Consider the following 14593-nt stretch of genomic DNA (forward strand, 5'->3'; position numbering starts at 1 on the left):
AATCAGCTGCACACTTCTCCTATAAAATCATAATGGTGAGACCCAGAGCTATAGTGTATGAGAAAGGAGCTGCAGTTGGTTGGCAAGGTAATAACTTGGTATATGCAAAACATAGTTACCATTTTGAGATGTGTAGAAATAAACATGTATACTTAATGGATTATAGTCCAAAGAAGTATTCTATGGGAAATGAAAGCTGAAAGGGTTGACCAAGGTAAGAATATGTTAGTTATCACGAATTGGGGTGAATATACTTTGTATACATCCAGAGATATGAAAAATTGTGCTCTATATGTGTAATAAGAATTGTAATGCATTCTGCGGTCATATATAAATTTAAAAAAACAATGTTATAATTTAAAGACTTGACTTGGTGCTTTATTTGATTTCAGCCTATTAATTAAATGAACTTTAGGAGGGGATTTTGCTGAGTCAACTGGAAGTTACTTCAGATCCATTAATCAAGGAATCAAGAATCAAGGAAGGAAAGATTTGAAAGATGTATCAGCCACCCTAGAGCGTGTGCATGTGTATGTGTGGTGGGTCTTAGGGTTGAATGGGGCATTACAAAATTGGATAATCATCCTTCAATAGCCAGTTTAGGAAGAATATTGATATTTAAGTGTGATGATTCTTCTACCACATTACCTGTTTTGATGTGGAATGGCATGAATTAACTTGTGGCTTTTCGTCTTCTAGACCATTGCTCTTCCAGACAAGTGAACATGTAGCTAATAGTCCTGCACTGGGGGACATTATTCCATTCAGCATCATTATTCAGTTTTTGTTCACAAGAGCACCTGCTGAGCTGAAATCTCCTTTCCAGGTAATACAGCAAAGCCAAAACCCTCTTGTGAGTCTTCCCTGTTAATTTGTGAATATTAAGCAACTTAACAAACTAGAAAATATTTTTTTTAAAAAAATTATCCATTGAATCCAGAATTAGCCCTTTAAATAATGATGTCACAAGTAGTTTATGTTCATAAACTTTATTGGATGGAGGCCCCATTTTCTTTGCTCTCCCACCATCAAGTGGGAAGTTCTGAAGGCTCTCGGGAGTTAGGAAGGTGCCTAAAGCCTGTGCCACCTTTTACAAGCTTCCGTCAGGCAGGTGTGTGAGGGAATTTCACCTTGAAAATCCCCAAGAGTGCTTTATTTATTTATTTATTTATTTATTTATTTATTTATTTATTGTTTTAATTTTTGATTTTTTTAAAGTTATAGATGGACACAATACCTTTATTTATTTTTATGTGGTGCTGAGGATTGAACCCTGTGCCTCACACATGCTAGGCAAGCACACTGTCATTGAGCTATAAGTCCAGCCCCTAAGAGTGATTTTTGAACTGGCATTTACCACCATTTGCTGAAGAATGTATTCATACTCTTCTCTAATTGTGTTTTGACCCTGCAGAGGGCAGAATGGTCCCATGCACGCTTCTCCCAGTGGCTGGATGACCATCCATCTGAAAAGGACAGGCTTCTCCTCATCAGGTAAAGCCCTGTGTTTTAGGGTACCCACCTGGGATAGAAGCCCAAGGTAGGTGGGGGACACAGTAGGGATGAAGGGCAGTGCCTAGATAGACATGGACACAGGATTGCACCTTCTTAAGGCAGGCCACCTCATTGCATAGACCACTCATACTAGAGCGCCCAGCTGTGAACCTTTGGGTATGGTAATTTTGCCCTCAATATCTAATACTTTCAGTCCTTTGCATCCTATTTTGTGCCATTCCATACCCCATGCAGGAATGGCACTATGCACTTCCAGCTCTAAAAACCAACCTGCACTCTTTGGCTTAACTCCACATTTTCTGTGTTATTTTCATGTGTTGCAGCTATTGAATTGGTGAAGCACAAATGTGAATGAACTTTAAACACTACCCAGATATGAAATAGTTGTTAGAAGGAGACAAGGACAACTTAACTATTTAAATTCTATGTGTCCTCCCATAGTGCCCCTTGAGTTCACTGTGTATGCGTGTGTGTGACAGCATGTGCACATGTTCAAACACACATACTGTATACTTCAGTTGTGCCGAGGTTGGGATGCTTTAACTGTTATCATTCTTCCAACAATACTTTTTTCTGAAATTGCCCTCTCCAAGTCATCAAAGACCTCCTACTCATCAGAAATCTTCATTCCTAAACTGAGATGTGGCCCTTTCCTCTTGGAGCCTCCATGACCCCATGGACACGTTCATCTGTTTCTGTTATAACATCTCTGCCATTTTCCTCTTCTACCTCATTTGCTGAATTCTCTCCTTCCATCCATTCTTTGAATAATATCACTTCCCATATTTTGTTCTTGGCTCTTTTTTGACTCATTCTTTCCAAATGTTGGTTCCCGGATGAGTTCATCCAGACCTATGCCTGTTGTGGCCTCTTCTGTACTTCATGGCATCTGATATGTGACTTACTTGATTGCACAGGCCTTCAGGTAGGTAAACTTGCTGTCATGTCACCACTTGAATGCCCCAAAGAAATCTCGGCACCAAAGTGTTCCAAACTGATCTTTTCTTACGAACCTTGTTCTACCATATTTCCTGTCTTGGTTGGGAGGTCACCATCACCTAACCAACCAAACTAGAAAACCTTTAAATCATCATTTGACTTCTCCATCACCTTTGTCCTCCAATCCAGTCAGTTGTCTCTGTCAAAGGGTTCTTGAAGCCATTCTCATCTCTGTCTAGGGTCTAGGGCCATGCCAGTTAACCTGTGTTTAAGTCACAGTGTGGGTGATGAGCTGAGTATCCTACAGCCAGAATGGGGCTCATGGTGCTAAGGTGATTCTCAGCCCTGTTTGCTGAGAAGCATTTACAAAGCTTTGAAAAGTCCTACTGCCTAGGCTACACCCTTGACTGCCTCAGAATTGCTGGTGCTATGGCCTCAGGATCTCTGTTTTTGTTTGTTTGTTTAATTGATTTTATTTTTTTAAATACAGGACAGCGGAATCCATTACAATTCTTATTAACATATAGAGCACAATTTTTCGTATCTTTGTATATAAAGTATGTTCATACCAATTCATGTCTTTATACATGTACTTTGTTTTTTGCATTACAATTCTTATTACACATATATACCACAATTTTTCATATCTCTGTTTGTATATAAAATAGGTTGATACCCAGTTCGTGTCTTCATACATTTGGATAATTAGTCCATCACATTCCACCATCCTTGCTAATCCCCTGCCTCCTCCCTGTCCCTCCCTCCCTTCTTCCCTATCTAGAATTCATTTATTCCTCCCATGTTCCCCCTCCCTACCCCACTATGAGTTAGCCTCCTTATATCAGAGAAAACATTCAGGAGGATAATGGCTAACTTCACTTAACATTATCTTCTCCAGCACCATCCATTTACCTGCAAATGCCATGATTTTATTCTCTTTTATTGCTAAGTAAAATTCCATTGTGTATATATGCCACTTTTTTTTTATCCATTCATCTATTGAAGGGCATCTAGGTTGGTTCCATAGTTTAGCTATTGTGAATTGTGCTGCTATAGACATTGATGTGGCTGTGTCCCTATAAGTATACTGTTTTTAAGTCCTTTGGGTATAATCTGAGGAGAGGGATAGCTGGGTCAAATGAGTTCTTTATATACCCTAGAGATTAGTGCTCTATCTGATGTGTAAGGGGTAAGAATTTGCTCCCAAGATGTAGGCTCTCTATTCACCTCATAGATTATTTCTTTTACTGAGAAGAAACTTTTTAGTTTGAATCCCATTTATTGATTCTTGGTTTTAATTCTTGCACTATAGGAGTCTTATTAAGGAAGTCGAGGCCTAATCCCACATGATGAAGATTAGGGCCTACTTTTTCTTCTATTAGACGGAGAGTCTCTGGTTTAATTCCTAGGTTCTTGGTCCGTTTTGAGTTGAATTTTGTGCCTGGTGAGAGATAAAGGTTTAATTTCATTTTGTTGCATATGAATTTCCAGTTTTCCCAGCACCATTTGTTAAAGATGCTATCTTTTCTCCAGTGCATGTTTTTGGCACTTTTGTCTAATACAAGATAATTGTAATTTTGTGGATTAGTCTCTGTGTCCTCTATTCTGTACCATTGGTCTACCAATCTGTTTTCGTGCCAATACCATGCTGTTTTTGTTACTATTGCTCTGTAGTATAGTTTAAGGTCTGGTATAGCGATGCCACCTGCTTCACTCTTCCTCTTAAGGATTGCTTTAGCTATTCTGGGTCTCTTATTTTTCCAGATAAATTTCATGATTATTTTTTCTCTATGAGGAATGCCATTGGGATTTTGATCAGAATTGCATTAAATCTTATAGTGCTTTTGGTAGTATGGTCATTTTGATAATATTAATTTTGTCTATCCAAGGTCATCTTTGATTTCTTTCTATAGGGTTCTATAGTTTTCATTGTATAGGTTTTTCACCTCTTTCGCTAAGTTGGTTCCCAAGTGTCTTATTTTTTTTGAGGTTATTGTGAAATGGGGTAGTTTTCCTCATTTCCTTCTCAGAGGCTTTGTCACTGATATACAGAAATGCCTTTGATTTATGGGTGTTGATTTTATATCCTGCTACTTTGCTGAATTCATTTACTAGTTCTAGAAGTTTTCTGGTGGAGTTTTTTGGGTCTTCTAGGTATAGAATCATATTGTCAGCAAATAGTGCTAATTTAAGTTCTTCTTTCCCTATACATATCCCTTTGATTTCTTTCATCTTTCTGATTGCTCTGGGCCTCGGGATCTCTTAAGAGCTCATCAGACAGGTCCATTGTGCAGCCCAGACTATCACCCACTGCCACAGCGAAACATTCCAGTTACCAAGTGAAAGACTCCACTAAGGAAGCTATAAGTGATCATTCAGAAACATCAGCTCATCAGCTTCGGACAGTGGCACTGAGCCCTCGGATATGGTGTCCAGGACTGTGGCTACTATGTAAGCAAAGTTGATTAGCCCAGACCCCTGCCCTTCTTTCTTGCCCTTCTGAACTCAGCTGTGAGCAGTGGGAAAGGTTGCAAGAGGAGCTTCCCATAAGTTCCCATGACTTGTTTCAACTGCCTTCTGAAAAGGCTTTGGGTGTGTGAGGGAGTCTGGGTCTAGCCTAACTCAGGCATTTGCAGGGTCTCTGTGAATTTTTTCCTTGTCCCAGTGATTCACTCAGCTGCAACACACTTGATAATAGAAAAGAATTCAGTGAATTGAGCAGGGCTCATTTTGTCTTCTTAACAAGTTGGAATGAGTTCATCTACAACAGTTGTCCTGCTGTGGGTACATCACAAATCTGTCTTCTTTTGCTTCTCTTTAAAAATGTTCCTGAGTGATTTCATCAGCAATGCTGTTGCTAAGCCTATTTTTAGCAACTGAAAATCATGCTCAGAAATACTGTCATGCCTTTTAAATAAGGACTAACCAGGCTTCTACAGTTGACTGATACCAGAACCTGCCCTGAGCAGAAAATTTAGCCTTCCCTGGGGGATTCAGAAAAACTGCACTCTTGTAACCTAGATTGTTGGCAAGAAAAGGACCTTTATTTCAGACAATATGCTTTTTAATGTATTACCACAAAACTAATTTCATTCCTGCATACCAAAGCATCACTGGGTGAATTTCTTTCCCCTGTAGATAAACCCAGGGTGACAATTGCCCTTTAAATGTCAGCACATTCATTTTAGCTTCTGGGGTAAACCTTGTTGTATATTTATTCTGTTTCTCCCAGCATAATCTGTTACTTGTCATAAAGTAGGGCAAAATGAGACGAGTGTAAGTACTGCTGCCAAATAAATGGCAAATAGTGAACTCTCCTGCCTTTGTTTCCTTTTGACACCAAATGTTTTTCTGAATCTTGAATGAATAATAGTCAAGTTATTTCTAAAGTCAGAGTAATCACTGACTCATGAGGCCAGGTGGGGTAAGTGGGGCAGAATTGCACCTACTCAGACCCACCAGGCAGGTGCTGCAGATGTGTGTGCTCCCAGTTCAGAGATGACTGCCTCACTCATACCCGTGAGTTTGCCTGTGTAGAATGTGTTTTAGTAAAGATGCAGTAGGAGGTTTTGATGAAAACATTTCTCAGGATCTGCAGAATCAGAAGAACTGGCCTCAAACCCATCTACTTTTTTGTAATTTTTTTTTTTACTTGTAAATGGACAGAATACCTTTATTTATTTTTATGTGGTGCTGAGGATCAAACCCCATGCCTCATATGTGCTGGGCAAGCCCTCTAACACTGAGCTACAACCCCAGCCCTCCATTTACTTTTAGTATTGGTAGTGCAGCAGCAGTCCTTCTTACTGCAGTCCTCTCTGAGAACACTGAGGTCAGAATTGTTCAGACTTTATTAACATAATGGTACTTTATCTATACAGTTATCAGAAAATGCTTGACACCACATGCATTGGACTGCTTGCCCTTTACCCTCTTATCATGGGCTAGGAGCCATAATAAGTATTTTTGCAAAATTCCCAAATCCCTGTTGAGGGTCGGTGAAGTTTGGTCTCCCCTTCTTGTATTGTTATGTCACTGTATTCAAATTCTGGGAACTGTGCCTGAGTTGGAACCCAAGGAAAAAGCCTGGGGTTTAAACTGCCTTTTTAGACACTTGGTATATCCTTAAATCATGTATGTACGTCAGTACTAATCACACTGAATGTTTAATGCCTGACAAAGATCAACTTTATTTTCTATGAAAACCTCTACAGGGTTTGTGTATGTCACATTGAGCAGTGTTGCCATGTTTCACAAGCCATTCCTCTAGTAATAATTTGTGTTTTGTTTTTTCCCATTAAGGATAACTTCAGTAATCATCTTATTTTGGTTACAAACCAGAGTTGAAACTATTACATAATTCTTGGCCTGACTTCCAAGAAAGCTAATGTTTTGCTGAAGCAAATGAAGTAATTTAATAAGTGCTTGAAAATCTTGCTCTGATTTTATGTGGGAGGGCAGCTTCATCTGTTTTTCTCCCTGTAGTTCTGATATGGTGTTTTTGATGAATATAAAATAAAAAATAACTAATTTCTGAGCTGCTGAATTTTACATATTATGTAATTTATATAATGTCTTATTCTTTTAAATGCAAATGAAACTGCCAAGTTGATTTTTGTGTATTAAACAGAATAGATATAATTCATTCACTCTGGCAGTTTCTATGAATTTCAACACACTTATTTCTTAGATCGATATATACATACACATATATATCATTTCTCAAAGATAATTTAGTCCTTGGGGGTGTCTCTATTATATATGAGTCTTCAGGACTTCACTTGTGGAATAGAGGCAGTTGCCCAGAACAGCATAGCAACTAGCAAAGTATTAAAAGTAACAGGTTTTTTCAGAGAAATAGCTCCATTAATGGTTGGCTTTGACATGAACTGAAGCATCTCACAAAACATTGTGCTCTAAGAGCATTAAATTCCATGTATATGACCAGTTAAGAATTATGTGTTAGTGGGACTCAGGCTTAAGCATGTGAGCCAAGTAATGACATTACATCTTATTCAAGCAGCTGGTTTCAGAGGCCTGCCCATTCCTCCACATGTTGATTTAAAGGACTCATGCCCTGAACAGAGCATGGATCCAGCCTTCAGGAATCCCAAAATGCTGAGTCCTGCAGAGTCAAGGCTGTTGATACAGAAGTCAGATCTTTCCACAAATTTATGTGATTCTAAGATGATTTCCATTCTTTTGTGCTTCGAGGAGTTAGGAGAGACTCTACTAAAAGGGAGCATTTGAAGCTGAGTTTAAGAGAAAAAGAGCTCTGCAATGATGAAAACAAGGAAGGACATTGCAAGGATAAGGATAATGCACAAAGGCCTAAGAGATTATCCTTATCTCATTTACCATGAGATGGTCAAAGATGAACAGGCCCTTTCCCAGCTGCTAACCTAATAGGGAAATATTTCATTTTCAGCAATGTATGAACAAATACCCTTGGTCTCTCTCTGGGTGGATAAGGGTTCAGACTAATAATCACAAGTGCAGTTTAGCTGCATTGCACATTATTTGGTAATAAAAAAGAAAAATACCAAGTGATGTGAGGTCTTTTTAGGCCACATCAAACTGTCAGGAAGCCAGCAATTGCGTGGAAAAGGGCTGGGTGGAGGTCTATGAAAAAGCTGGTACTCACTCAGCTGTATATGAGTCGGGCACTTTGCTATAGTGACTCAGGCATAGCAAATGTTATTACGCTTCAGGAGGAGAGCTCTTGTTGTAATGTAGGGAAGACTGTCCAGGAGGGGGAAAGCCAGCACCAGGATGACCACCCAAGAGGTGACAGCATTCTTCAGGACACAAGACAGTAGGGGTTCAAATAAGCAAAGTGAAGATCAAGGACTCTATGTGTTGTAAATATGTGAGGTGAATTTATAGGAGTGAAAGAGAACTGATAGAAACCTTAAGATGCTGGTGTCCTCTGTTACAACAAGGGAAGGCAGGCAGAACACTGCCCTAAGTGTTTGGTAGGTTAGGGTTAGGGTTAGGTTTGAGGGATACCTGGAAGCAGATGTGTTAACGATGTCCAAAAGACAGTAAACAGAAATCAGGAGGGTGGTCAGGGCTGGAAGAAAGAGATATGAGAATTATTGCTGTATGAAGGTGATTGATGGTAGAAGACACTGCAGATTGAATGATTTCAGTGTTTGAGAGAAAAAAAAAAAAAAGAAAAACCAGTTAAGAGTTATATATTAAATGGGACTTGAGACTGAATGTGTGAGTTATAATGGAATTAACATCTTTATAGAAATGTTCTACCTCAAAGTGTGAAATTTTGAAGAAAACAGTGTCACAAAAATTGATTTGTATACCTTGCACTTAAGAGGCCAAAATGAACAATCTTAGAACCATTCTTTTTAGCTTCCGCTTAACCAGATGATGTAGTTCTGGGAATGGCAAGTTTTCCAAAAAGGGTCAGACACATTTTAGATTTTGGAGGCTCTATAATCTCTTCCTGAACCATTAACTTGGCCATGGTGATGTAAAAGCAGCCCTAAACCATAGACAGAACGAGCAGAGTGACATTTTGCCTACAGGCATTTGCTGACCCTGATATAATTCATGAAAAAATACCATCATGAATTTACGTGGAACCACGTACCCTTGACTAAATTCAGACTGCTTCTCATCACATAACTTAAAAAAAGAGTCCTATAACTTTCTAGTTGTGGATTGTGTGTAGTCCATAAAATATTGTGAATATCATGTACCTACTAGTGGTTACCATACATGCCAAAGGACCCCACCCCCAGCACTCCTAAACATGTCTTTCCAAGGTGTCATCTCCTTCGTTCTGTGAATACACACAAACTATGTGTAGCTTTCAGAGGTGTCTTCAGTAGGGAAGCAGGGGGAAGGGAAACAACACATATTTAGAAGCCAGAGAGCCTATGACTAGATCACTACATAAAATGCAGATTGACAAAGTTTGCAGTTTTGCATTTTACTTTGTAGTTACCATAGTAACACTATCATTAAATGTTTGAGGCTGTGGGTTACTTCCTGTGTGGTATAGCAGTTCCAGAAATGGATTTATTTCTCTCTTTTTAAAAATACTGTTTACCCCCCAAACTGTTTAATGTGGGTAATGTTATGATACTGTTTTCAATTTGGTTTCAGGGGAGCCCTGGAAGCTTATGTTCAATCAGTGAGAAGTAGAGAAGGCAAAGAATTTGCACCAGTGTATCCCATAATGGTTCAGCTGCTTCAGAAAGCTATGTCTGCTCAATAATAATGTGAAACCTTCGTTAATCTACATACTGCACTAACCCAAAATATGCAGTTACTATGCAATATTGTTGAAGATTGTAAATGATATTGTCCCATTTCTCTTTAACATTTTGACTTTAGATGTCAAATTAGGATCTTCAGCACAACCTCATGGACCTGATTTTTCCAGAAATAATCCAACTTTTTTTCCTCCTGATTTCAGATTTTTGTAATAAACTAGCTGAAGTTTCTTTTCCATCACATTCCCCTATGGTTACAGTCTTTACTGTTTTTAAAGGGATATGATCAAGTGATAATACTAGGTACTCTGCTTCCCCCAACCTGCCTGCTTCTGCATTAAGTGTGTAGGCCAGTGGTTCCCAAATAGGACTGCATATTCACATCGTCAGAGAAATTTTTTAAATCATGAGGCCTAAGTTTCACCCTAGTTGATACATTTTGGAGTGGTGGAAACTAGGCATCAATATTTCTAAAAGCATGTCCCTAAAGAGATTCTAATGTGCAGCAGTTTGTTAACCAGTGGCACATCCCAAAGCTCAGACATACCACACCACTAAATGTTCTCTAAATGTCAAACTATAATAAAGCAAGGTTTTCTTTATACGTTGTCATTTTATTAAAAGCAGACATTGGTGGTTCAACCTTGTAACAAAGATGACAAGTTAAAAATAAATTTTCTTCTACCAGAGTCTCTATAAAGTCCTTATTTGTCTATTGCTCTTGCCCCATTAATTTTAAAAATGCGTCAATACCCTCATAATTAACTAATAAAGTCTGTTTTCCATCTCCTGATCATTTTATTTTGACAATTCATATATAAAATTTAGTCCAGATCAATCAGAAGTCAGAGATAAACTTTTCTCATTTTATTTGAAATAATATACAAGAATATAGTGTGCAAAATTGAGGGGCAACATCATGAAGAAGTGTAAATGAACTGAAATCAATTTTACAGTTGTGATTCCTAACCAGAAACACCACTTGGTAAGTAACATGAAAAGCCATGATTGTAGCTCAGAGCAAAAGCAGCTGTATTGCCAATGTATTTGCTCTAATTTTAGACAGTTGGAGGAAAAGTAAAGTGCAAGTGTTGCACTGCAATAAGTGCAAAGTCTGCCCCCACCATAAAGATATGATGACAAAATATATTTAAGATACGTGGCTGAGGAGATATAGAACACAAAGTTTAAAAATACAATGGTGTCGGACTGTTAATAGCACCATTACAGTGACTATATCCCAATGCTATTAACTAACTTTACCTTGGCCCAGGCTAGGTCTCCACTGCAATAATGGATTAGTGCTGCCACCTGCTGCATGAACTCAGCATGCCTGTGGTAACTGCAGCAGGTGGCATTTTTTGCTGGGACAGCCACACCATCCACCTTCCACATGTTACACAGTCTCTTGGCACTGGCCAGACTAAGAGCGCCTGTTTGGCACAGATGCTGGGCCACATGGTGGGTGCTCACAGAAAGGCCAACCCCAGCTTCTGCTTCATTTCATCTTGTTTACAATACAGATTAATAAGCAGTAAGGAGCCAATGTATAGACAGCAGTTACATATTTTTAAATTCCCCTTTGATACGATTTAAAATAAAACAAGTATACACTTCTCCTCTCTTTCTACTATACTTTAGCACCACAGGATATCAATTTTCAAGCCTATATTACCTGATAGACATATATGAAGTTTGGAAGGAAAATAAGGCAATTTGGTTTACAATGTTGATAGTTTTAGCATACTTAATGCTCTAATGGAGAAAGCAAATCCTCACTCATATTATTAAATCATTTCAAGACTCAATGCTATCAGTATCTTATGGTCACACGAATTCGGGACAAATGGTGAGACCTGGATCTTCTTAAGTCTTTCCATCAAAGAGTCAATGTTTATGCAACTATAGACTTAAGAACATAAGCATCCTGGTTTAATGTTGTTGTGAGCCCTGTGGAAATAAAATTAAACTCAGTGAATGTTTAAAAATCAATACATAATAATTCTATATATGAAAGCTCAGATGTGTAAGATAATGTTTATAAATTTACTATTTAAAAAAGATTGCTTTCTCAAAGATCATTTTAAATTTTGTTAATACTTTTTATAAAAGATGAGATGGATTAGGGCAAACATAAAAGAGATACAGGTCAAGTCCTACCACATGAAATTCTAAACTAATGAAGTTTAACTTCCAAAATCAAGTTCAGCCACCTTCTCACCTATTACTTTAAAACTTTATGCAGATGTGACCTGCATGTTACTATAGAAATAGGCATAAATATATAGAATGAATTTAAAATGTCCTTTTAACCAGCCCTCCTGTTAACTACTGACCTCTCTTCCCTTTTTTAGTGAAGAGCCCAATCTGCCCTATCGTGTGACATTTTCTTGTAATTGATCTAAAAACAGTAAACATAAAAAATGCTAGTCTAGTAATAGAAAAGTTCTAAGAAACAAGTCTATCTGAGACAGCATTATCATGATACAAAATTGTTTACCACCATTTCTGGGCCTATATCTTCTTTTGAGGTTTTTAATCTAAAAATTCTGTGCTTATGGCAGAAGTGACCCCTGGATGTCAGTAAACATACACCCACACCAGCATCCTCTTTAGTTTCTCACCAATTAAGGACAGAAAGGCTGGTGAGACCTGCCACCAAAATTAGACAAAATTTCTACTGTGGTATTAATAGGTTAATAATGCTCATCTTTCAACCCAGCTAGAAATAAAAACTATCTTTCCAACTCAACATTTAAGACAAACATTCATTATAAATTAGCTTCGGATTTCTATTTGCATACTAAGGGAGTGAATGCACAGAAAGTGTTTCCTCATATGATATGAAAATATTATTAGATTATAAAGTATAAAAATGCTAAGAAATAGCATCAATACAACCTTGAAAGGTTGTAACAACTGCTCCATCACTGCAGCACAACTATGGGGATAAGTCAAGATCATTTTAAACAACTACTTGCTGAAACGTACTGAATTGGTTCTTTTCCTTTTCCAACAATCAGGATTTAAACGTTTTTGTTCTTCAGCCAAAGCCTTTGCTTCTAATGTATACATCCTTCTCTCTTCATTCTTCATTTTCTTCCACCTGTCACCAAGGATCACACTTATGGCTCTGTAAAATAAATATTTACACAATGTTGAAGACAAGAATTTTTCACGAAATTCACATCAAGTGCTGCTACTCGAGGCAGAATTATAATTAAAGATAAAAATCTTGTCCAACATAAAGAAGGGAAAAGGTCAAGGCTGTCAGTCATTTCCAGCAAACTCCCAAGTCATATGGTCCATTTATCATAATCTTGACATTTAAAGCCTCCTTGGAATCATGCCAATATTCTCAATTGCAGAAAGACATCTAAAAGGGCCAGAAATCAGGTATTTTAAAAAGGATCAATTACCACTGGATCTATCCTGGTATACCAGCTTTTAAAAGATGTTTAAGACATAAAAGCAGACAGTATGCAGTATCAGTATAAAATATTCAACTTGTATTAAAAACTGGTTGTACTTCTAACATATCAGTTATGATCGATGTCATTTTTTATCCATGCAACCATAGTGATTAACTATGCTTGCCTTAATGTTTATCTTATGATGTTCTTATCATTTAAACTGAATTAAAATCAAAAGGTTAAGAAGTCAAATTAATAGGATGTATCGTGATAGAAATTTGTAACTATTTTCCTATTCATACTTGTCACTCTGCTACCAAGCCTATTAAAATAGTCTCACCCCAGGTCACACAGACATAACTCTTCTTCTTTTTTAAGAGTGCCTAACCATTCCATGACACTCACACAAGACAGAAAACCTTGGAATGACTACACAAGTACAAACCAGTGATTTTATACTGATAAGGAAGGTAGACTGCCATCTATGCTTTAGAAGATTGTAACCACGGATTCTCACAAAGAAATACACAGTAAGTATATTTGTCTTTTGTCAACTATGTCAAGGTGGTTAAACCTTGCACTATCTTCTTTTATTAAAAAAAATTTTTAATAGTTTTAATGGACATGGGTACCATGTAACAGTTGATTTATTTGCCACTTAAACCAGTAAAAACTATTCACATACACATCCTTATCTCAATTTTACAAAATATATGAGATGTTTTTAAATGGGGTGGTTATGTAATACTTGGGAAACAATTTACTCCTTAAGTTAAAACACCATAGATAATAGTCATTATCTATATTCTCTTTTTTTAAAATGTCTTTATTATATTTACTTATTTTTATGTGGTGCTGAGGATCGAATCCAATGCCTCACGTGTGTGAGGCAAGTGCTCTGCCACTGAGCCACAACCCCAGCCCCTGTATTCCCTTTCTTTATAATTATAAAATAAACACACTGTCTAAATATTCAGTTTTGTAGTGAATTTTTCATCCAGGTTGATGTTTATACCAACTTAAAATAAACTATATATCTCTCTGAACTATCTATTTTCATGTCCACTCCCTCAGTTTGCCAAATGAGAATCTCTTTATTCACTGACTTAGAACATCTCTCTATTGGAGAAAGGGAAAAATAATCCTTTTTTCTGTGTGCATGATACTGGAGATTGACTGCAGACCTCAAACATGCTAGGCAAGCACTCTATCACTGAGCTACATCCCTAGCCCATAAGTTCACAAATATGAGATTTTCCCCCTTCAATTTAAAGATAGATAACCTCTGATATCCTTTGATGTTAGATGATGATTAATAAATCACATGGAAGCAATGCTAAAATGCAAAGAAAAAATCTATTAGCAATAAAGGGAATAATCTGATACACAGCCCCTAAAAAACAGAAAAAAAAAAAAAAATATATATATATATATATATATATATATATATATAAAGTAAAAATGAGATTTATGCTCTTAATCAAAACA

At 37.3% G+C, this 14593-nt stretch overlaps 2 protein-coding genes across 8 annotated transcripts in view; one reads left to right on the forward strand and one right to left on the reverse strand.

Moving 5' to 3' along the window:
- The window catches only part of Cog5 (component of oligomeric golgi complex 5), a 345900-nt gene extending 335519 nt beyond the window's left edge, over nucleotides 1-10381 (forward strand). The window contains exons 20-22 of the mRNA XM_027926490.3: nucleotides 700-826; nucleotides 1415-1494; nucleotides 9583-10381. Coding sequence (XP_027782291.1) covers nucleotides 700-826; nucleotides 1415-1494; nucleotides 9583-9694 — 319 coding nt within the window. The 3' untranslated portion in view covers nucleotides 9695-10381. The remainder of the gene's footprint in view (nucleotides 1-699; nucleotides 827-1414; nucleotides 1495-9582) is intronic.
- Nucleotides 3386-14593, reverse strand: part of Hbp1 (HMG-box transcription factor 1) — a 36459-nt gene continuing 25251 nt past the window's right edge. For 3 of the 7 annotated variants that reach the window (XM_071612952.1, XM_071612961.1, XM_071612958.1), the window contains exons 10-11: nucleotides 12684-12825; nucleotides 3387-3895 (exon numbers count right to left, since the gene is read on the reverse strand). In XM_071612952.1, coding sequence (XP_071469053.1) covers nucleotides 3860-3895; nucleotides 12684-12825 — 178 coding nt within the window. In that variant the 3' untranslated portion in view covers nucleotides 3387-3859. Of the gene's footprint in view, nucleotides 3896-10537; nucleotides 11643-12683; nucleotides 12826-14593 lie in introns of those variants that run through there. The other 4 variants (XM_071612938.1, XM_071612945.1, XM_071612924.1 and 1 more) reach the window with 3 other exon arrangements.

Source organism: Marmota flaviventris, chromosome 1 (assembly GCF_047511675.1).
Source record: "Marmota flaviventris isolate mMarFla1 chromosome 1, mMarFla1.hap1, whole genome shotgun sequence".
NCBI classification, from domain to species: Eukaryota; Metazoa; Chordata; class Mammalia; order Rodentia; family Sciuridae; genus Marmota; species Marmota flaviventris.